The 25,570-nt window shown below is 26.7% G+C and overlaps 4 protein-coding genes across 4 annotated transcripts; 3 read left to right on the forward strand and 1 right to left on the reverse strand.

Annotated features, from left to right (window-relative positions):
- Nucleotides 1-3,776: 3,776 nt before the first annotated feature.
- Nucleotides 3,777-8,339, reverse strand: Bma-folt-1.3 (folate-like transporter 3, putative; the record flags this gene model as incomplete). Its single annotated transcript, XM_043075468.1, has 9 exons — nt 3,777-3,945; nt 4,731-4,923; nt 5,074-5,164; nt 5,403-5,514; nt 5,831-6,036; nt 6,371-6,552; nt 7,456-7,594; nt 7,746-7,917; nt 8,311-8,339. 9 exons carry the CDS (start codon nt 8,337-8,339, stop codon nt 3,777-3,779), a joined length of 1,293 nt encoding a protein of 430 aa, XP_042931402.1.
- Nucleotides 8,340-8,958: 619 nt separating this feature from the next.
- Bm285 (Uncharacterized protein) lies at nt 8,959-9,063 on the forward strand (the record flags this gene model as incomplete). Its single annotated transcript, XM_043075469.1, has 1 exon — nt 8,959-9,063. A coding segment is annotated over one exon (105 nt), but the record flags the coding sequence as incomplete, so codon positions are not given.
- Nucleotides 9,064-11,769: 2,706 nt separating this feature from the next.
- On the forward strand, nt 11,770-14,487 carry Bm7869 (Armadillo/beta-catenin-like repeat family protein; the record flags this gene model as incomplete). Its single annotated transcript, XM_001894217.1, has 9 exons — nt 11,770-11,874; nt 12,117-12,236; nt 12,353-12,466; nt 12,614-12,751; nt 12,890-13,009; nt 13,165-13,326; nt 13,758-13,928; nt 14,011-14,277; nt 14,404-14,487. The coding sequence occupies 9 exons, from the start codon at nt 11,770-11,772 to the stop codon at nt 14,485-14,487; spliced, it is 1,281 nt and encodes a 426-aa protein (XP_001894252.1).
- An 840-nt stretch (nt 14,488-15,327) lies between these two features.
- On the forward strand, nt 15,328-20,981 carry Bm7870 (Thrombospondin type 1 domain containing protein; the record flags this gene model as incomplete). Its single annotated transcript, XM_043075470.1, has 10 exons — nt 15,328-15,388; nt 16,287-16,378; nt 16,701-16,833; nt 17,000-17,073; nt 17,179-17,326; nt 17,439-17,504; nt 17,755-17,908; nt 18,076-18,175; nt 18,323-20,636; nt 20,785-20,981. 10 exons carry the CDS (start codon nt 15,328-15,330, stop codon nt 20,979-20,981), a joined length of 3,339 nt encoding a protein of 1,112 aa, XP_042931404.1.
- Between the last annotated feature and the right edge of the window lie 4,589 nt (nt 20,982-25,570).

Consider the following 25,570-nt stretch of genomic DNA (forward strand, 5'->3'; position numbering starts at 1 on the left):
TAAATGTTTCCAATACATTTCCACTGATCATATATTATCTATAATTAACATTTTTTTTTTCCATTTTTAATTTCTTCTAATTTTTTCGTTAAAAATTTGACCAAATTTTATTTTTTACTTTTGTTATTTCTTTCATAAATACACGCACATACACCCATATATAAACAAATATAGACAAATACAATTTTAAAAAATTGAGCGCAAATGGTACAAAGTAAAAATGATCAGGGATTGGTAGAGAGGAACATGATGAGAACAGGAAAATATTAAATGGTGATGATGAGTGTTTTATTGGTTGTGTAAATGAAAAGGCGCAAAATGTTTTTTTTTTTGTTAAAATTCAAACGTTCGCTCATTTCCATCTTTCTATCCTATTCTAGCACACTTTTTACACTTTCAATAGTGACAGGTGTCTAAAATAAAAATTAAATAAATTACTTTTTCGTTTCTTTTCTTTTATTAAACAATGCTACTAATCGTTTCATTACATAATTTTACACAAATAATTGGTTCATTTCATGATATTTCTTTCTTTTTTAACGAGAAAAAAATTATTTTTTAATTCAGTTTTTTTTTTCTTATTTTTTTAGGTATTTAATCCTTTAATTATATATATATATATAAGATATTTATGAAGTGACAGGATAAATAAATCTTAGAAAAGTTTTGAAATGAGAAATTTAATTAAGTATTGGTTACAACATATAGAGAAGTGCAAAATGATACTAATATTAAGGAAAATTTTGAAATTAGAATAAATTGTTTTGTTAATTGCTTTATTAATTAACTTATTAACTTATATACATATGTAAAGTTAGTTCATGAAATGAACGGGAAAATTTAAATATCATTGGAATAAATGTATCAGTGAAATGAAATTGCAGTTGTCATTAAAAAAGGATAATGCTGACAAACGAGTTCTTTTCTTTTTCCTTTTTTTTTTTTTGCTAACAAATTTTAAACTGTCATCTTTTGGCGCACAATTTATCACTTTTTTTTTCATTTTTTAAACAGTAAAAAAAAGGATAATAAATTTAGTGATAAAATAGCAGCATAAAAATAGTGCAAAGTCCTACTTTAGCTAAATGTTTGATAATAAATTATAAATTGTTAGTTTTAAAATTAAAACAAAAAAAAAAAGGAAACATTTCATTTCACCAAAAATTAGATATTTCATATCAAATGAATTACCATTAGTTGTTCATAGATCTTTATAATATCAAAACATGCAATTGCAATAATAGCATTGCTTCTTTTAAATTAGTGAAAGTTTTCAGGGAAACATAAATGACAGAAAATTTTTATGAATTTTCATTTTTTTAAAATTTGTTGAGCTATCTGCTTTTGCATGCGTCTGCATTTGTGTACTGTACACAGCATCTCGATATGTAGTAACATTTGGGTGAACGAATGATATGAAAAATAAAAAATTCAGCTGAACTAAATCAAACTAAACCAAATATTACATCAAACGACTGCTCAAACTATTCAATTTATACATACTAAATATATATATCGTTTTGATTTTAATATAAAATAAAAATTTTTTATATCAAAAATTAATTGTATGCAAAATTTCATGCAACGTATTGGTATACATTAAAATTGTTTAGTATTTTCTATCAATGAAATAATATAATTTTTTTTTTTTCTGATAAGATTTATTCATCCTTTTTTTGATAAAGAAATTGATGAGAAAAAAGAGAAAAAAATTATAAGTTTTATATATTTGATATCACACAATAGAAATATCATAACAGTAATAATTATTATTAGTATCATTCCTTATGAAAAAAATTAGCCATAGTTATTTATATAGTAATTTATTAAAAGTTACTTTTTGTTTTCTATTGATTGAAGAATTTGTCCTATGAAATTTCTGTATCACTAAAGAGGTAACACAAAAATTAAAAAAAAAAAAAGTTTTTCCTCTTTCCAATTTTTTTCCAGTTTAATTTTTTTGTCTTATACTTTTTTCCTTCTTTTTTTTTAATATGATTGAATACATTTTCTTCGTTGTGGCATTATCATTTCAAAAATTTTGTTTCTCCCAAGTTTAATGTAAAAAAAAGAAGGAATGAGGAAAAAAGCATCAATAATATTTTTTAATCATTTATGTTTTTGCAAAACAAAAAATAACAAAAAACAAAAAAAAAAAAAAACAGGGAACAATATGTATTAAATTACAAATAAAATTAAATTTAGCAAATTTGAATTGTTTTGTAACTTTAAATTGAGAAAAACTTGCTTATCTTTTTCTGTTGTTTTCATTAACTCAGTTTTTTTTTTTTTTTGGAACAAAAATTTATTCAAATTTATTGCAAAGAATTCCTTAATTAATTTGTTCTTTTTTTTCTAATCTTATCAATTTATCTGTTTTAATTTCAAATAGTGTCTTTTGCAGCTTGCGAAATGAAAAGTATAATCTAAAACTTTAACGTGCAGTTGTGCTTCGCCGCTGCTGCTCAAATGATAATATATTTCGGGCATTTTTTCGGGCAAAAAAAAAAAAAAATGCGAAAAGAAGGAAATAAGGAACAATCATTTGCAAAGTTTCATTTTGCAAATAAATTACATTAATATATCGCATTTTAAAATTTGAAATATATACAATTCATATTATTTGACAACAAAATTAAATTTATACTATTTAAAAAAGAATGTTCCATCACATTTTATAACTGAATTGCAATTATAACTTAATTGTTTTTTCTTTTTTTTTCCTTGAATACAATGGCTAAAATAATTTGAGATAGCAATTTATTATTACTTTATTTCTGATATCGTAATAATCATATGTGACAAATTATTATATTAAAATTCAATTTGTTAAAAAAAAATGACAGTAATAAAAACAAAGAACAATAACAATGATAGAAATATTGATGTAATAAAATAATTAATAAAAGCAGCATGAAGTATTGAAAATAAAGTGAAGTAATTCCATAATAATGTTGTGACAGTATTTAATGATAAGTACTGTTATCACATGATGATATATTATTGTGCATAGTATTATCAGGTTGATTACGCCACCATCGTATAATATATTGCGAACAAATTATAATGACAAATATTAAAGCAATAATAGCAAAATAACCACCGTATACGAGGAACTAAAAGTAGTGAATGATTCATCGATCATATATTTGTGATATAGTTTGTATGGCTTGTTAATCAATCAATGATCGAGTAGCGAAATGATTTGATAAGAGATTGGAATAATTGGAAAGAAATGAAAGTTATAATATTAGAAATGAAAAAATTGTTAAACAATTAAATTATAAATGTGACAAGCAGTGATGTCAAATTCTTGAATAAATTTTAAGAACTGTAATGAAGATTACTTCGTTAGATGAAGTTCGCTAGTTTAAAAAACTATAATCGTCATGATTAAATAATGAAACAATGAAAACTATTAATTACTTATAGATTCGTTATTTAAATTATGCACACAGAATGTGATAGCTATTACATGCAGTTTAATTTTCAAATAATATTAGCGCTAAAAAAAAAAAATTAAAACTATTTTGTTTTGATTATTCATTTCTCGTACATTTTTAATTCATAGCAATGTAATATTTCACATTTTCAAATTAAGATTACACTTAACAAAATTTTAGCTCGAATTCAAGTATTAATTTTAGTAAAATATTAGGCTGATAACAAAACATTCATCGACTTCCAATTAACTTATTTAATAACAAATTTTAAATTATTGCAATTTCTATTAAACAAAATATTAAATAATTTAGATAGCTAATTTAACTTCTCAATTATTTAAATAATGTTAAAAGTAAAACCTGTTCTCGAATAGGTAATGCAAAGCCATGTTTATCAGCAAATGCAAACGTGATTGCTGTCTCTAGCAAAAGTGCCACAAATGTATTCAATCCAAAAACAAAACCATAACTTGCAGAGTTAAGCTCTGATGCAATTGTTGCACTGAAAAAAAAATCTTTAAAAATTTATCAATGGCTTTCATATTTTTTATCATAATTTTAGGTTGCACAAGTATATCAATGTGATATTGGTTGGTTTTTAATCTCAGGAAATACCCCAGCTGAATATGATAATAATTAATTTTCGATTAATTAAACATGCTAATTATAATAATAACTAATGCTAATTATGGAACCATTGTTTTATTTATCAATCATTTGTTAAATTATTTACCATCAGTATTTGATTAAAAATTACAATAATCAGTGGTCTATTGATTGCAGATGATATTTATCAATAAATGGCAAACATGCAATAGCAATTCATTTATCAAACTGTTAAAAACATTTTCCTAACTTTCATCATTTCAATTTGAAATGCAAGCAAGTCCAAAAAATCGAATGGAATATGAAAAGAGAAATGAAAATAAAAAATAGAAAACATTACTTTTCGCCATAAATTTCTGTAAGAAAAAAACGACTATAAAAGCTAAAATAACTAAATGAATTGACAATTAATGAAACAAAGATAATTTACAATAAAATGGCTTATGATGAAAAAATTATATAAAAGCAATGCTATGTCCTTAATTAATGAGCAAGCCTAATTAAATAAAATAGTCACTAAACAAGAGAAAAAAAAAAACAAAAAATAATAATAAGCTTAACAACTACTTTTTAAAAAAAAGAAAAATGCATATCATGAAGCATTTTAATGCTAGCATTTCATGTTTCTAATTACATATTAGTAATGGATTTAATAAAATATTTCTTTTGCTTATATCTTACCATGCGGCAGTCATTAGAAGTGTATAAATAGCGGTGATAATGACATAAAGAATATATGCAATGATAACTGATTTAATTTGCGACATAATAATTAATAAAACAGCAATTATAATTGATGTAATTGAAAGTATCAATTCATCATGTACTGTCCAATCTTTGTTAATATATTGCAATGAAAATGAAATCATTGCACCTGAAATTATGCTTATAACTTATTAAATATTTTAATACTATCATTTTTTTTAAATCTTTATGTTTAATTAATTTTTATTCATAAATGAAAAATTTCATTTATGTCTCGCAATTTCTTTTATTTCTCGCATTCCCCCATAATTTAATATACCAATGAGTGTATTGATGCATTCAGTAATTCCATTGAAATTATCTGAAATAATTTGCATTGTAGCCCATAGTGACTGTACATAATTTGTTATCTGAAAAATTAACAAAATAAATTAGATTAAAAAATGCAATCATAAATTTACTCTTCTAAATTTATGATATTTCAAAATTATCACCTTTAAAACATTTATTTTGCAGCAATAGCTTTACCATTTAATTCAATTCAATTTGATATAATTTTAATTAAATTATCAAACTTTAATTTTAACGGATATATCAAACTTTAATTCAAAAGCAAAGAAGATGAATTCGCTTTTTAAACTGTCAAACCTGATAAAAGCCACAACTGGTTAATGCCCACCATATGCTCCATTTTAAAACATTTTTATTCCGTTTGAATATTTTAAGTTCATGCAAAATGAAATGGGAATATTCTTCCATCCTGTAAATGATATTTTCTTTAAGATTCACATTGAAGCATTTATGAATATGCAATTTCTTATTTTTAAGCTTTTCTTTTATGTTCAAAAGTTCATCATTTCTGCTATTCCTCAAATTTAGCAGAAAATTATAATTATATTTAATAATAACTAATTGCCAACTTCTTTATTAATCTTTTATCTCCTTTTTCTTTATCAATGGGTAATTCATTATTTTAATTTTACTTTATCTTTCAAAAACGTGTTAAATTTAACAAAAAATTTTCGACTAGAACCTTTAAATGATATGAAAATTGTAATTAAAATAAGTAGTGAAACCTTTCTTTGATATCTCTAGTTTTTGCATCACCAGAATCCTTAGCTTTTGCTGTTTTATCAGATGAATCTTCCGAAGTTTCTTTTTGTCGCATGTCATCCACTGCTTTTTTACCTTGACTTTCAACTTTGCTATCAATAATTTCTTTTGTTATTGGTGGAAAAGCGATTGCAATTGGTATAATTACGCAAACTGCACCAAATGAAATCTGACGTAATTGTTTAAAAAACCAATTAATAATCAAAAATTACACGAAGAAATCAAGGATCAGAAAAGCAAAAAAAAAAAAAGAAAATGTGACATTTCTGCAAGAATTTTGCACATTTTAAATATTCAACAGCATTAAGGCCCTTCATATTTCTATTCCATAAGTTAATTTATTAAAATTAAAACAAAAATAACATCTTTTTTTAAAGTTAAATACATTGCTGAGTTATCAATATCATTATTGATAAGTGTCCCACCATCTATTACTAATTATTATCATTTTATTATTAAATATAATTAAATTTTAAACAACAGACATTTCCTGAAAATGCTACCTGATTTAAAAGTAAATAAGATCCATAATTAAATGAAATAAGAAATTGAGCTAAAGCATAGGCAAAAAATCGACCAGTTAGTGTTGCAGCGCGTGTATACGATGAAACTAATTTGTAATACTTTTTATCTACCATAAGAAACATATAAGATTCGTAGCCAAGTTCGCATGCTGATGCTACGCCTGCAATAAATTAATGTATTTATTAAGAAAACCTTTCATCTTTCTCTTATTTAATCTAATTTTGATTCCAAATTATCGCCAAATTACTAAGTTTCAAATTAAATTAAATCAAATCAAATAACTTTTCAATTTATCAAATTTTATCGTTAACTAAATAGTATTAGTTATGCTAAGCAATTGAAGTGCAACAAAATATAAATTATTCAGATTTCAGTGGAACTTAAAAAATTAGTAAAATGATAAGTGTTTACAGATAATTCAAAAAAGGTTCATTTTAATCTTTGATCACTTATTGTTTCGAACAAACTTATTAAGCCTTTAAATCTTAGTAATATTTGATCATACAGTTATAGTAGTATTTCAAAACAAATTTGTATTTAGGAAGGTTCAAATATATGATCTATTCCAAATATCGAATTGTGATTTTTAAAATATATGCTATAATTAACTATTTGATTCTTTTTTTTACTATAATTATTTGAAAAAAAATAAAATGATTTAATTCTTAAACTGATGCAATTTATTAATTTATTAGGATTATTAAATCAGTAACAATATTATAATAATATTAATAGTAATAATGATAACAATAATAAGTAATAATAATCCTTTAAAACAATTGCTCTACTAATGAAAGAAATACAGAAGATAAAGGCAAAACCGCCGTTAAATTCTAAAATGTCGTTTACAAATAGTTTTTTCTTTTCTTTTTTTCATCTTTTTGTCTTAATGACAAATACTTTTTTTCAATATAATTAATAGCAAATTCCATAAAATGTTCAATAATTCTTATAATTTGAAAGCTATTTGTGAAAATTCAAATAAATTTCTTTATTATGTTTTTTTTTTCAATTTCTTATTTAGGTAAAAATTTAATTTCAAACAATAATTAATAACATTTACCGAATGCAATTTGCATAATTTGCATTTGCCATATTGTTTTACCCCATATTAATAGAATCCACGTGAAACATAGCGCCACTGCTTCTGTTATAACAATTGGCTTATATCGTAGTATATCAGTTAAGAAAAACGATGGAACCTTTAAATAAATTTTTTCTCTATTTTTTTTTTTTTTTTGATTTTTTATGTAAATAATATTAATAACAATATCGTTGTAACGCTAAATCGGATAGAGTATGCTTTTACAGTATATTTGTTTGTTATTTAAGGTGAAACAAATAATTACTTACCAATGCAACTAGATAAGAATAAGTCCAAAATGGATAAATTTCACTGTAAAGTTGAACATTAGTGAAATTTTTAGGTGCACTGATAAGATAAGGAGTGAGAAACGGTGTTGCTGGACGGAACTCTTTGATTGCAGAAACAAGTACAATTTCCAATGCATTATGGTAATAAATTCTAAAAAATATCTTAAAAAAATATTGTGTTATATGCATTAAATCTTATTGTAATTCATTTTCTTTTTCATAAATTTTTTATCACATAGAAAAAATTATATTAACTAGTGTTTGTTTAATTAAATGCAAAAAAAATTTTCCCTAGTATTATACGAAATAAATTGTAATAAGTTGATCACAATTATTAAACAATTTGATGAGTAAAAACGATATCCAGTGATTGAATTATTTACAGAAATATGAAATACTTAATAAATAATATGAAAATGATAAAACAAATTGAAAACAACAAAAAAAAGGTTACCAATTTGTCAAACAGTTGCACTAAAGTGAACAAAAACAAAATGAATGAAAAGGAGCAAAATATTATCAAACAATCAGCTTTGAACTGCACATAGGTATAATTTGAATATTAATTTCCATAATTTTTTCATAAAATATAAATGTTGCAGATGGAAGTAATTATTTAAATTATTTACGAAAAAAAGTGAAAAAAAGAAGAAAAATTTAGCATTAAACTGCTAATTTTATCATTTCTTTTATTTGTGTTTTCACTAAAAAGCATTTTGAAACTATACTAAAGTTATGTTAATTCTGAATTTTCTATACCACTTTAATTTTTATACTAAAAATAATATTACACCATAAATTTCAGCATACATTTTTTTCTGATAAGAAAATTTTTAAAGAAACTAATTTTTTTAACAACAATGATAATGATAATTAATTATTGGTTTTGTTATTGCTATATGTTCAAATTCTGCTTAATGTTTTCGCTTTTTAAATTTCTTAAACAATATGCAAACAAATAAAGTTGGTAAGCAAATAGTAAATAAATAATTATGCAAAGATTCTTATCATGTTTTATGAAAATTTCATAAGAATGAATGAAATGATATAAATAGTAAGATAATTAAAAGATTGATCATTTTGTTCTTCACTATTAACACTCTTGCGGTAATTCATCGAAAGTTCTCACCCTAACTATTAAAAAAAGCTATTTAACTAACTGTTTGCAAAATATTTTAAAATCTCAGTGATAATGGAAATTAGAACGACTCGTGAAGGTGATGATAACTCGTATAACGCAGAAATCGAACTTCATTTGCAACTTCTTTTGCCGTATAATTCACTACCTGCTCAGGTATCAATCATATTTTCTTTTTCTACAATTAATTACATCAACCAACTCTGCTTAAATAAAGCTACAGTAATTTCTTAAAATGAATAATCAAAAGCGAAAAAAGGAAAAAAAGATTAAGTGAAAAATTTGAGCATAAAGCTCATATCAAAGTACATCCATTACTATTATTATAAATATAACTGAATTAATTACAACAAGTTTTAATTTATTTTAGACTTAAATATATAAATGTTTGAGTACAGATGAAACAATTCAGTTCAATAAGCATAAACACGTGAATTGAAAATTATTTGATTTCACTAATCTTTTTAAGTCATAGCTTCGGTAGTGTTATCGATGAGACATCAAAACTGTCATCTTATTTAGATCTTTTATCCAGTGAAAATTTTGGCCGAGGTCATTCACTACCAGTAAATTTGTTCTTTCTCAGTAATGGCGCTTAGGTTAATGAAAGAAAAAAACAAACAAACAAACGAACGAACGAACGAACGAACGAACGAATGAATGAATGAATGAATGAATGAATGGAATGAATGAATGAATGAATGGAATGAATGAATGAATGAATGAATGAATGAATGAATGAATGAATGAGAATGAATGAATGAATGAATGAATGAATGAATGAATGAATGAATGAATGGAATGAATGAATGAGAATGAATGAATGAATGAATGAATGAATGAATGAATGAATGAATGGAATGAATGAATGAATGAATGAATGAATGAATGAATGAATGGAATGAATGAATGAATGAATGAATGAATGAATGAATGAATGAATGAATGAATGAATGAATGAATGAATGAAATGAATGAATGAATGAATGAATGAATGAATGAATGAATGAATGAATGAATGAATGAATGAATGAATGAATGAATGAATGAATGAATGAATGAATGAATGAATGAATGAATGAATGAATGAATGAATGAATGAATGAATGAATGAATGAATGAATGAATGAATGAATGAATGAATGGGCGAATGAATGAATGAATGAAAATGAATGAATGAATAACGAATGGGCGAATGAATGAATGAATGAGTGAATGAATGAATGAATGAATGAATGAATGAATGAATGAATGAATGAATGAATGAATGAATGAAATGAATGAATGAATGAATGAAATGAATGAATGAAATGAATGAATGAATGAATGAATGAATGAATGAATGAATGAATGAATGAATGAATGAATGAATGAATGAATGAATGAATGAATGAATGAATGAATGAATGAATGAAATGAATGAATGAATGAATGAATGAATGAATGAATGAATGAATGAATGAAAGAAAATGAATGAATGAATGAATGAATGAATGAATGAATGAATGAATGAATGAATGAATGAATGAATGAATGAATGAATGAATAAAATGAATGAATGAATGAATGAATGAATGAATGAATGAAACGAATGAATGAATGAATGAATGAATGAATGAATGAATGAATGAATGAAACGAATGAATGAATGAATGAATGAATGAATGAATGAATGAATGAATGAATGAATGAATGAATGAAACGAATGAATGAATGAATGAATGAATGAATGAATGAATGAATGAATGAATGAATGAATGAATGAATGAAATGAATGAATGAATGAATGAATGAATGAATGAATGAATGAATGAATGAAGAATGAATGAATGAATGAATGAATGAATGAATGAATAGAATGAATGAATGAATGAATGAATGAATGAATGAATGAATGAATGAATGAATGAAATGAATGAATGAATGAATGAATGAATGAATGAATGAATGAATGAATGAATGAATGAATGAATGAAAATGAATGAATGAATGAATGAATGAATGAATGAATGAAATGAATGAATGAATGAATGAAATGAATGAATGAATGAATGAATGAATGAATGAATGAATGAATGAATGAATGAATGAATGAATGAATGAATGAATGAAATGAATGAATGAATGAATGAAATGAATGAATGAATGAATGAAATGAATGAATGAATGAATGAATGAATGAATGAATGAATGAATGAATGAATGAATGAATGAATGAATGAATGAATGAATGAATGAATGAATGAATGAATGAATGAATGGCGAATGAATGAATGAATGAATGAATAATGAATGAATGAATGAATGAATGAATGAATGAATGAATGAATGAATGAATGAATGAATGAATGAATGAATGAATGAATGAATGAATGAATGAATGAATGAATGAATGAATGAATGAATGAATGAATGAATGAATGAATGAATGAATGAATGAATGAATGAATGAATGAATGAATGAATGAATGAATGAATGAATGAATGAATGAATGAATGAATGAATGAATGAATGAATGAATGAATGAATGAATGAATCTACTTATTTGCTTGCCCTTTTTATACTATTTTCCTCGTTTCTACTGATTAAATCTTTTCTTTGTCACCTCTGTCACATTTAACCTCACCACTTTTTCTACTCAACCCGCCTTCATGACTTCCATTCTAATTGCCTAGTTGACCTTTCATTGCGTAAAAAAATATATTTCACTATATTCATATATCAATACGTTGGAAAAATATTCATTCAAAATTTAATTATTACTTAACAAATATCTTTTTCTTTGTTCATTTCCATTCTTTTATTACTTTTAATATGCTCTATATTTGTACTTGTTAAATTTCATTTAGACTAAATATTTTTTTATGGAAAAATATCATATTGAAAGAATTCAGGCATCTGGTGTTGAATATTTCCGGCGTTTACTAATTCGTAATCATATCCCACCAACACCTTTTGCAGATGCACTCGTTGGTTTTTAATTCATTTCTTTCATGTATTTGTTAGTTTCAATTTTTGATTGATATTGCATACCATTTAATGCATCGATCTGATCTAATTAATAAATGATTTATAGTAAGGAAACAGCTATTAGAGCTAAAATTGAATTTTCTTTCTTTTTTTTGGATTTATCAACATTTGAAGCTGTTCTAGTTAATCTAAAAAAATTTTGCTATTGTTAACTGGAAATGCAGTTTAAATGGTTTTCCAGATTAAAAGTCTCATTCGTTGTTTGCGAGTGAATTTTGCTAATATTCAAAGAGATGCTGCTTGGGCACTTACTAATTGCGCCTGTTCACCGCATGAAATGTGCTATAAAATAATTCAATACGTAAGTTTATATATGAATATATCTTCTATAATGTATATTTCATTATCAATAATCAAAAATTTATTTTTTTTTAAGTTATTTAATAATATTTCTTAGTGAGATAAATTATTTGTAAGGGTGGTCTAGAAGCATTGGTCGAATGTGCCGCAGAAACAGATGGTGAAACTCGAGATCAGGTTTTCTGGGCTCTTGGTAATATTGCGTTGGATTGTCCTACATGTCAAGAATTGGTAATACTTCAGTAGCAACAGTGACAACAAATAATAGCAACGATATGATAACTTGCGAATTCATACAACATTTATTTACTTATTACTATATTTATAACTTTTATTTTTATTCACACCTATTAGTTACAATAATTAGTAACGATACAGGTACAAAACAGTGCTGCATTACCACTTATGATCAATGTTCTTGTCAGTCCAATGTTTATCCGTTCAAAATGGATACGAAATCTTGTCTGGGCTTTATCACAAATAATTCGTGGTGGTATTCGAACACTTCATATTGCGGTTAGTTTAATTATATTTATAAGTCATCAAATAAAATGTATGTTTCATTCCTTACCTTTCCCTATTCTGGTTTTTAAAATGAAATTTTTATCATAATAAAATAGATAACAAATAAATAATTGAATATTTTATTTTTAGTTTGTTCGAGCAGCATTAACTGGTCTTCGTCCAATGCTGTATTTGGAAAAGTCTAAAATAAAAATGGACGCAATTTGGACGATAGCATATATCGCTGATGATAATGTTGGTGGTGGGCAGGTACGGCTTGAAATTACTTAATCAATTTTTTAGGTATGAGATGAAGTAACCGTGTTATTTATGAAGAATGATCAATTTAATGATTATTTTTTCTTTTTTTTTTTTTTGTAGTCAAATGATTTGTTAGAATGTTTGCTTATTGACAACGATATCAGATTGATGCAGTATTGCAAACGCCAGCTTTGTTGGAAAGACTGATCGAACTGCTAGCTGAAAAGCGTACAATGCGTGCAGCACTGAGAGCACTCGGGAATTTGGTGGTGGGAAATGATGCACAAACTCAAGCAGTTCTCAATGCTGGTTTATTACCGCGCATGGTACCTCATCAGTTTACATTTCAATTCATTGCATCAGTTTCAAGCAACTCATTATTGATCAACGATCTTAGTTAATCTCATTTGATTTTCAAATGATCTCTTATCTTAAACAATTTTCATGTCATATCTGTTATGATAATTTAATTAAGGTTTACATGAATTAAATTACCTATTTCATTAGTTTAACTACTCCCACACCTGTCTTAATTAATAATGGATTAAGCTTAGCAACTATTATCAGTGCCAATTGAAAGGGAAGTCATTAGTAGATTTCTGACAGCTAATCGATGAGTTTAGTCTACTTCATTTTAATGATAAGCAAATGAGATATCAATGCATCATTTGACGAGTACTTTTGCACGTAAAAATCATATCTTAACAATACAAATATAAATTTGCTTGTCATATTAAGTAATGTAATTATTTTGTAGATGGAATTATTTGGACCTATGATGCCAATTAATCAAAAACATGAAATAATGTGGATTCTCAGTAATATAGCGGCTGGTTCACAGCGACAAATTGATTTACTGTTTGAAACGAATGATATCGTTGAAATACTTACTGACACATTCTTTTACGATGATTATCACACTCGCAAGGTTTTAAATCGTAATTTTATTTTTAAATCGTTTCAAATTGTAATTTCATAAAAGTTCACTACTAATTTGTAGCATATTTTAGGAAATAGGTTGGACAGTTATAAATGCGTTAACTGGTGCCAGTGAAAATCGATCACGTTGGCTATGTGCAAGCAACGTGCTTAGTATAGTACCACACGTGCTCAATATGCATGCTGAGCATGACTTGATAGAACGGACACTTAATGCTATTGAATTGTTAATCGAAAAGCAAATCAATTATTTTTTTATACTTGAAAATTATCAGATTATGGAAGCGTTACGTCAAATTGCTCAAAGTCAAAATAATTGCTATGATATGCATGTTAAGGTTGGTTATATTGGCTATCATTAATTTGGAATAGTTAGTGTTAGAAAACGATTAATTAATTAACAGATTAATAATTATATTACATACAATATGGATGCAAGATGTTAATAAATCGAAGAATTTCAGGCACGAGCAAGGCAAATGTTAAATAAAGAAAGCGATTATAAAACACAACAAATTCCAGCGAACACATATATATTGATTCGTTGAATATTTTTATAGAGAGAATATCAAAAAAAGAAAGATTGATAATAAAAACATTTATTAATTATTTGACATTTATACTTTATCAGTGTAATTTCGGTTAGCACTCTGACGCAATTAATTTATTCTCATTAATTTTCTTCGAAGTTTTAATAAATACTTCCCTGATATTTTCACTGTAATTAAAGAAACGAACAATTACTTATTGATGCGATAATAAGAATGGTCAATGATTAGAATTAACACAAAAAACATTTTGAAAGAGAACAAATTTTTGGCAAAAATTTTGGACTTATAATTATTAAGGCGAATAATTGGATTTGTTTAACCTGATTTAGAAATCAAAGAATCTTCTAATTTCGTTTTTTTTTTTTTTTTTTTTTTTTTTTTTTTGTTCAAACTAAAATCAAATTTTGTTGTATTTATTTACAAGATGTCATTCGAATTAATAACTATATCTTTTTAAATTTATAATTAACAGAAAAAACATAGTCTTTTAAATGAATTAATTAATTACCCTTATGAATTGATCTAAATTTTGTAATTTAATTTTATTCTACTAATGGCATCCAAATATCTATCTAATAAATTAAAATACTAATTACGAATATATATATATATATATATATATATATATATATATATATATATATATACCGGAAGATACGGATCTCTGAAATAGTAGCATATGGAACGTTGCCTGTGATTAATTGTAACAGTTAGAAAGATGTTCATCATTTGAAATGCTAACATTTGTGAGCATTACTTCTTCCATCTGTCTCAAGCACTTTTCTTGAACAATTTTTAAAACCGGTGCTTCCACATTTTATCAGTCTTGCTCTTCAAATGTCACTTTCAGTCAATACTATTATCATCGCCTTATCTCTTTTAATCACTTTATACACTGGTTAGTTCACTAACAGAATAAAATTACATTATTTTTGCAATTATATACTGAGCAAACTACTTAATTACAATATATATATATATATATATATATATATATATATATATATATAGTCATAATGGAGTTTCAAAAATTATGTTATGATTAAGCATAGTTAATAAAATAATTGACAGTAATATTTTTCTTGTAATTGATGAAAATATGCCAATAAGTAAAATAATTATAAAATTTAGTTTAACTATGTAAGTTTAGTATATATTTTAATTCAAGACTAGTTTTAATTTTAGAATTAATTGGAAAAAATTAATTGAAAATTGAAAAAATGACAGTGCTTATAAGTGAACACAAACACACGTGTATATAAAGCATACTAAACAAAGTATTTATAAATGATACTGTTTTAATATTTAAAGAATTAACAGCACTTTAAATATTTTTAAATTATAGTAGTACCTATTTAATGTGTAATTTACTTTATGAAATAACCAATTCTGGTATGTTTTATTTGCCAGTTAATCAATTGCATATCAATTATAGTGTGGTATTCAAATATTAATCAAATATTTCCTTCCTATTATGGGTACAGAAGAATTAATGTTTTTGTATCACATAATAATTATGAAATGAATTTGAAAAATTTATTTAAGCAATACATGCAACAACACTCCATACAAGTTTAAAATTTTGAAATTTGTTTTAATTCATAAAAGCATCTTTTCTTGTAAGTAACTAATAGTATTGGTTAAATAATTTTTATTTTGCTGCAAAAAATGTTTTAATCAAAATATTATTTTGTAATAATGAAAAAAAAAAAAAAGTAATAAGTAAAAAAAAAATAATAAATTATGCTTACTATATGCATGGTAAGAAGAAATAATTTTAGTAACAAAAATTATAGAAGCCGACGAAAAATACCAGTGGAAAAAAGTGTCAAAAAATCCTTCATTGAAACGCTCGAAAAATTTCTTGGTGAAATTTATAAAACAACCGGTAAATTAATTTAACGAATTAAGATTAATATGCATATTATTCATTATTATGTTTCGTAAAACTTTTGTGCTGAAACTTAATTCGTTTTAAAAATTTTTTTTTAGATAAAAAACTTTTCAAGCCATCTTTATAACTTTTAGACAGAATGCTAGAACTATTTCAACTCTAAGAGAAATACATCTTCTGGCTTTTCTTGCAGTTGAAGTTGCTACTGCATGACAGGAGGATATTTATATTGGTTCTTTGATTTCATCACTTATTTTAATCTATCGTTGTTTGAATTAATAGTAATATCCGAATGAAAAACAAATGAACCTTTCAGATTGAAACATTATGTATTCGATCTCATAACAATACAGTTTATCTTGGTACTAAACCAATCACTTCCATAACGGTTAGCACCATTGATCAATGTCATGACACTTGTCTCGAACTGTATCCGTATTGTGTAGCCGGTAAGTTTGTCAGTTTTTCAACAAATCCAGTTTTAGATACTGTTGATACTTGATATTTAAATTCGTCATTAAATTTTTAGTAACACTTTTTAATCGATAAATTTTTACCATAAGCAATTGCCCTTTTTACTGTAATACTTGTACTAAACACAAATAAAAATTTCAGTGATATTCTATAAAATAATCACTCTGAATAGTCCATTATGTTATCTGTTCAACAAAAGCAGCATTTATAGAGATGTTAGTTGTAATTATACCTTTTTTTTTCTTTTTTTCATCTTTTTTCACCAAACATTATGAATCAATTAATATTTCTATTAAATAAAGATTGTTTTGTTTATTTAGGTTGTATTATATCCTGAAAAACCATTAGCTGAGCATGATGTCATTAATACTATTGAAATTGTTGCTAACTGTCATGAATTTAATGCTGTACCACCACTTGCGGATACTTTTACGGCATCATCGGATAAAGTTTCTCGAATTAGACGAGGTTTGTTTAGGATAAGTAAATAAAGATATGAATAATCCATTAAAAATTGTCTCTTTTCATTTTTTTCTTTCAACTAATTTTTTAAAATAACAATAATATGAACAAATTTTAGCAACAAACTTTGGTAATCGTATCAAACGCATGGGATTGTGGGCCCAATGGACAAAATGTCGCAATGGTATAAATGAAACATTTTTGCCATTAATTTGTTACAGCTTTACAAATTTGTAATATATTGTGTATTTATTTGTATATAAATTATTAAAAAAATCAATAAATAAATTTACAAAATAGGAAAAAATTCATATAATAAGTTTGGATTTTTCTTACGAAATTATCAGACATTTCATTCTTTTTTATTTTTTAATTTTTAAAAGACAATGTTATTACTATTGGCTTTTCCAGTGATATTCTTCAAATATTTTCAGGATATCAAATCCGTTCACAACCATGTGAATATGGTCGACTGATTCAGAAACGCCAATGTTCCAATAAATCATCCACTGAAATACCATTTTTCGTACATCCATCATCATTTTTACCGTATCCACCACAACCATATGAACATCCTAATAATAAATCGTTAGAGCTTTAGCTATTTTCATTTAAAACTAAGAAAAGACCGTTTGGATATTGTCTTTGAAATTTTTCAGTATAAGTAATTATTCTTATCACTTAATTTTATTAATAAGACAATGACATTCAAAACTCTTAATTATTAAATTTCTTCTTATCAGTCATATTTTAAGACCGGAATATGAGCGTCGAATATCCGAACATATGAAACAACTACACCGATTGCGACAGAACTGTTGTAAACGGCAAGAATGGTATCGTAAACACGTACGTGTATGTTATGTTTAATGTATCCTTAGTATTTTATATCAAATAAATAAATCTATATTAGATGGATAAATTACGATATAAAACTGTAGCTCAATGTAAATTATTATAGCCCAATCAAATATAATTACTTTGTTGAAATAATTTTTTCAGGTTGGCAAAGATTATATAGACTTCTGTGGTCATTCCTGCCCACCACCCAGTTTACTGGATGTTGAACAAGATACGGAACAACTACTACATAACGAAAAGCAGCAACAAAGTGTCTTTTCAGAAGAGCCCATAAGTCGGATTCAAGAGTACAGAAAAGGACAGTCTGATGAAATTGTGATGTTATCCGCTCCGGTCTCATTATTACCTGATTATGAAAGTGAATGGAAAAATGAACAACAACAATCGTCTATAAAAATGCATCTACCGAATCTGAATGGTGAAGTCAGCTCAGATTTACCTCGAGAAGTTCAAACAGCAACCGGAAATCATGAAGGAACTGAAACAATGAATCATATCAGAACATATGAAGAATATTTTCATAACTTGCAACCCCAACTGGGTCAGACTACCGATGAAACCAGAAAACCTACTTTACCTAATGATAAGAAAGAACAGGCACACCAGCTAAGTAACTCTCAGGAATACCACGGACATGAAGATCATGATGATCACTACCAACAATACTCTCAACAAGATGAATTCATGAACGATCGTGACGGCATTATTCAAGAAGATTATTATCCAGAGCACAACAAAAATAAACAACCGATTAATCCCGAAAATGATAATACAAAAGAAGGCGAATTTGATGGAACTGACTACGGGTATGACTATGACAGTCAAGAAAGAACAGTAGTCACTACTTACGAGGAACAAGGCTCTCCTTCAGAAATAACCAATAAACAGTTCTCGCATCAAAATTACCCTTACGATAGCCGCACTGAGACGTTTTCATCAACATTAGTACCACATGTGCATTTTAATCAACAACCGAATCTAATCCAAAGCATGAACGAGCGACATAACTTTACTGACCCCCCACTACAAGAACGACTGCAACATTTAGGTGCACCATCTGAAAACTTTTATCACCAAAAACAACAGTTTCCCGAATCCCTACCTGAGGATTTCAATCACGAGCAACAAATTTACTCACAGTCCCCCGGATCCGAACTAGATAAATACTATCGCCAACAGCAACTTCAATCCACAATTTCTCCTGAAGAATATGCTCGTGAACATCCACAGCCTTCCGGATCTGAACTAGATGAATACTATCGTCGACAGCAACTTGAATCCACAATTTCTCCTGAAGAGTATCATCGTCAACAACAAGCACATCCACAGTCTTCCGGATCCGAACTAGATGAATACTATCGTCGACAGCAACTTGAATCCACAATTTCTCCTGAAGAGTATCATCGTCAACAACAAGCACATCCACAGCCTTCCGGATCCGAACTAGATGAATACTATCGTCGACAGCAACTTGAATCCACAATTTCTCCTGAAGAGTATCATCGTCAACAACAAGCACATCCACAGCCTTCCGGATCCGAACTAGATGAATACTATCGTCGACAGCAACTTGAATCCACAATTTCTCCTGAAGAGTATCATCGTCAACAACAAGCACATCCACAGCCTTCCGGATCCGAACTAGATGAATACTATCGTCGACAGCAACTTGAATCCACAATTTCTCCTGAAGAGTATCATCGTCAACAACAAGCACATCCACAGCCTTCCGGATCCGAACTAGATGAATACTATCGTCGACAGCAACTTGAATCCACAATTTCTCCTGAAGAGTATCATCGTCAACAACAAGCACATCCACAGCCTTCCGGATCCGAACTAGATGAATACTATCGTCGACAGCAACTTGAATCCACAATTTCTCCTGAAGAGTATCATCGTCAACAACAAGCACATCCACAGCCTTCCGGATCCGAACTAGATGAATACTATCGCCGACAGCAACTTCAATCCACAATTTCTCCTGAAGAGTATCATCGTCAACAACAAGCACATCCACAGCCTTCCGGATCCGAACTAGATGAATACTATCGTCGACAGCAACTTGAATCCACAATTTCTCCTGAAGAGTATCATCGTCAACAACAAGCACATCCACAGCCTTCCGGATCCGAACTAGATGAATACTATCGTCGACAGCAACTTGAATCCACAATTTCTCCTGAAGAGTATCATCGTCAACAACAAGCACATCCACAGCCTTCCGGATCCGAACTAGATGAATACTATCGCCGACAGCAACTTCAATCCACAATTTCTCCTGAAGAATACCGTCGTGAGCAACCACAGCTTTCCGGATCTGAACTCGATGAATACTACCGTTCGCAGCAGCACTACAGTGGAAAAGGCCGTCAGGATAGTTTGGAAACGCGACATTACCCCGATAGTAGCAGGGATCTAACCCATGAGCAACAACAATCTTCATATGTTCAAGGTAATTTTGTTTATTTCATTGGTAATGTTAATATAGTCTTTCCCTAAATCTTAAAAATTCATAAGTTAAATTTTAACTAATTTTAACTTTCCTTTCTTCTGGTGTAATAAAATGTTTTGCTAATTTTTGACAAATTATTTCAATGTAGGATGGAATTTATGGACAACTTGGTCGATCTGTCCTGTTACGTGCGGTGATAGCGTACAAATAAGACGTCGAACATGTTTAAGTCGAACCGGAATTAATTGTCTTGGTGAAATAACTCAACAACGACCATGTTATTTTAGACCATGCGATATGTGGACAGACTGGAATGATAATTGCGGCAGTTGTGCAAATCATTAAAAAATCTGACAAATAATTTTGTTCAATTTTTTTACTTGTTTTTCTGAATCGTAATAGTTTTTATCTGCTTGTTTTTATTTCATTTCATTGCAGCAATTTTTTGTTTTATTCCTAATTGAGTTAAAAAAAGATTTAAAATTTTCATCTACTTTTTTACTTTGACAAATATGTATCACCTTCACTGCCACGTTCTTTGCATTTGCACTGCATTTTTCCTTTATTCTTCGATTGTTGTTATTAATTTGCTTCACCTAATTGTTTCTTTTTTCTCGTATCTGACCTTTGTTTAAGCATACATGCATTTACAGCATTATTTTAATCTTGCAAAAAAGAAACGATGAATAAAATTGATTTGAAGCTGATTTAAACTTAGCTATTGCCTAGCTAGTTATCATATCAGACTTCTCATAATTTTGAATTATAGAAATAAGCATTTTAGTAGAAATAGTAGTAAATGAAAAGTGAAACAAAGTTCAGCCATGCTAAAAGAGTTTTGTTTCTTCTGAAATTGCAGAATTTGATGTAATGAATGCAATGGAAAAGTTTTGAAAGATTGAGTGAAATACTTTTTTATATTAGTCATTAAATTTATCTATCGCATTAGGTTGAGAATGTTTAGCTTTTTTTTTTGTTTTTTATGCCACATAGCACTTTGATACACAGAGTTGCTTATAAAACTAATTTTGATGGATTCTAATTACTCATACATAAATTATTTGATTAAAACACATTTCGGGTACAATGTTCGCAGACAAAATATTGAAAACGAAAGTAGAATTATATAAATGCACTGACTAAGACTCGATGTCATTAAATCTGTTCTACGATGATCATCGTAATATCTGTTCCATAAACAGATATGAAATTTGCAGTAGAACTCGTACGAAATTACTGTTACAAAATATTTGTGTTAAAATTCTAATTTGATTTTTATAAAGTTGATTGCAAAGATATCATTTACAAATGGATGTATGAAAAACAATTAGATCAAATGTTTTTAAAGCTCTCAAATTTTTGCCAAATTTATAATATCAATTAGATGCTAAATAATTTTTCTATAAATTTAATTTAAAATCTCAGTACAAAACTATATTAGAGTTGTAAAACAAATCAAAATAGACACAAATTATAAGTTTCTGATTGGAGCTAATTAGTCAGGTTGGATGATATGTGACGCAATTTGAGTCGTGGAATGTATTGACTGCCAGATATTTTATTTTGCCTCAAGCCTGGGTAATTAACCCAACAAATCGACATTGTAACGACGCGTAACGAAAAGTATTATATAATTACAGAACACTAAAATAATATCAATGGTTTATATACAGAACTGAACTGACCAGATATCTGGCAGAGGGTATTTAACTGATGTGAAACAAAGATTGCTAATAAAGGGTTTTGCTAAAAAGGGGTTTGCTAACGAAGGGTTTTTGCTAACAAAGGGTTTTTTATTGTGTGAGAAAAAGGGATTAGCATAATGGCTTAAATGATCTAGACATAGATTAGTTACAAATGCGAAATAATTTGGACAATGACTTATCAGACATCTGTCAAAAGTATCAGAATTTGAAAGCAATTTAAATGTATCGTTTTTTACAACTTGCAATAAAGAAATAAAAAACTATTTGGTAAGTAATTCTTATCCAGTTAATACTTCCTATTTGTAAAAAGTATAATACAGAGCAGAATTATATATCGGTGATTGCATTGGTATTTTTTTCTTCAGCTAAAAATTTTCATCCCATTCATATCAATCAATTAGTTTTTATGGAACGAATGTAATCAGTGTAACAAAAAATAGTGAGGATAGTTGGCGTAACAGCAAATAAACTAAGAAAATATTTCTATGAATAAATGAATCAGTAGAAATCAAAATATGGACCATACCTGGATGAGAAATCGAGCTTTCCAGAACTTCAAATTAATATGTTTGATAACAAATTAAACGTTATTAATTTAATTCTGATAATAATAGTGCTAGTAAGATAAAAGTAAGAAAAATATTCCGACAATTCAAGATCAGGTATTGAATAATTTGAATACAAGAACTGATCTAAATGTTTAATAACTTATGCATATAATCATTTTTTTTTCCTCTTACATATCAACTACCTATTTTGATGATCCATATTGCTAGAGATTAATTTGAAACTTTTTCACCATTAAAAGCATAATTTGTAATAAAAAAAAAAAAAAAAAACGAGGAAATTCAACGAATCTTTTTTTGTACATCAATTTTTTGATTTTTTGTATGCTATTCATTCAATTCGAAATAAATGAATGCTTCTTTTTTTCATTCCTAGAAGAATTTACTACTTGTGATAAAAATATTTAAGTGATGGAATTCAGAAAAGAAGTGTAAGTGCCTCTGGATCTTTCATCTGGTCACAATGTCATCGTGCATTACTGTCATTTATGGTCATAAAATTGAGAAACGAAAGTGTTTATATTGATTTTTTATGTTAATTTGATATTTATTATTGATTATCCAAGAGTTAACGAAATAAACATACCGCTGGTTTACTTGCAACTATAAGCAAAGCTCCCTTAACTATTACTAATTGAAGTATAATAACATTATTATACGATTTTGGTTTTAATTTCGTCTGCAGATAATCTGTTCGTTAGCAAATATTAGACTTTTAAATGATTTGGATTTAAATCCCAAAAAATCAACTCATAATAATTCTTATCTTTTTATCTCTATATATTCGATATGAATATTAGTATTAAATATCTGCATTCACATATTCATTTGATATCAGTTATACGAACATTTTTATATTCATAATGTTTATAAAATTCTATTTATAGTTTCCATTAATAAAATGTTTTATACTATAAAAGAATTAGTGACAATGTCACTGATAAAAGTATGAAATAGAAAAGATATATAAGAATTTTGTTCGAAATGGTAAATACAATGCAGTTTATTATATTTAGTCATGTTTACCACCTAAATATACTTTTAAATATTTTAAAAAACTTTTCGAGAATTATTATGGCATAGAATAATATTAATTACACATAGATTTAGCATTATTCAGAGTGTTTTCGATTAGAAAAAATACTTTTGGATACTTTTTGGACAATTAATTGAGTAATGCAAAAACAGTTTATGTTTTTTAAATATTAAATTTCATCAATTACTGCATATTTAAAGGAAAATGAGAGATATATGGATAAAGTAATAAATGCAAAGAAAAGTTTGAAAATGATAATTTGTAATGTACTGAATCGGACCAATATTTCATTATCTTAAATTAACTCACCACTTTCCCTCACCACTTTACAGCTTGAAATTTCATTATTAAATTATTTTATATAAAACTTTCATTTAGTTTAGTTTAGTTTCAAATGATTAATCACCTTAATTCATTCATTGTTTTACATATCTTTTGTTAGATTTTTATGACGATAATTGTAACTGTAACAAACGAGTTAAAAAGTTGAACTGTTCTAAAAAATTGAAAATTCACTTGTTGGAAATGTTTAAATTTGTTTGAATTTTCAATATTTATCAATTTTACTTTGAATCATATTCATTTTTATTTCGAAAAAATATAATTGTATTATTGTTGGAATACGATTTGATTTTATTTGAATAGAATAATTTCTTGTATCTCAGAAAGCAATGATTTGAATGAAGCACATTCGTGATTTTCTTACTACAAGTATGACGTCATATCTCAAAAACAAACATTTCGATAAGTTAGTTATTGATGAAAAACAAGTATTTATTATCGTTTGTTTGCCAATCGTATGTTTATTTGTCTTTCATTCCTATGTTTATTTGTTTGTTATTCGTATGTTTACTCTAACTTTTAAACTGTTTGTATTGTTTACTGTTTTGTTTATTGGAACAGAACATTAGATATTTTCCGATTGTGTGTTGACAAAATGATGACAGTTATTTCGTCTATTTTTGCATCATCAATTATGACATCAATTATGTGTTAAAACAATGTATACGTTAAAGTAATATACTTTTGTTTTTAGGTATATTTTCTATTAATAAACATTTCATTGCCAAGTACGAAATTTAAATTTGTTAAATTTCTATTTGATAAAAGATCAAAATTATCTAATCCATTTAAGTCATTGTAATGAAATTTTAATAATTATTTTATCACGTTATTCATCTTATAATATTATTATTTACAAATCCTTCATACAACAAAAATCAGCTGAAGTTATCGCCTTCTTAAATTATTCATACTATACCACAATTTTGTGTTCTGCTTTCTTCCAAATCTTTTTCATTCACTTTTCTCATGCATGCTACTTTGTAAGTAAGCAATTTCTTATAATAAAAAAAAAAAATTAAAAATTAAAAATTCAGGCATTTTCTTTTAATTATTTTGTTCAACTAAGGCTGATTGAAGTATTTATCAAACATAAAAAAAAGATGTAAAAAAAGAGAAGAGAAAAAAATATACCCACTGAGTTATTATGCAATATATCATTACAATGATATTATAATCATTTTGATAACAGTGAAAATAACGATTGATAAATTTAAAATATTACTGTTATTCAGTCCTTTAAAAAATTTTTTATTATATTGTAAAAGTAGCACGAAATATTCC

The sequence above is a fragment of the Brugia malayi genome, assembly GCF_000002995.4.
Source record: "Brugia malayi strain FR3 genome assembly, contig: Bm_v4_ChrX_scaffold_001, whole genome shotgun sequence".
Taxonomy (NCBI): domain Eukaryota; kingdom Metazoa; phylum Nematoda; class Chromadorea; order Rhabditida; family Onchocercidae; genus Brugia; species Brugia malayi.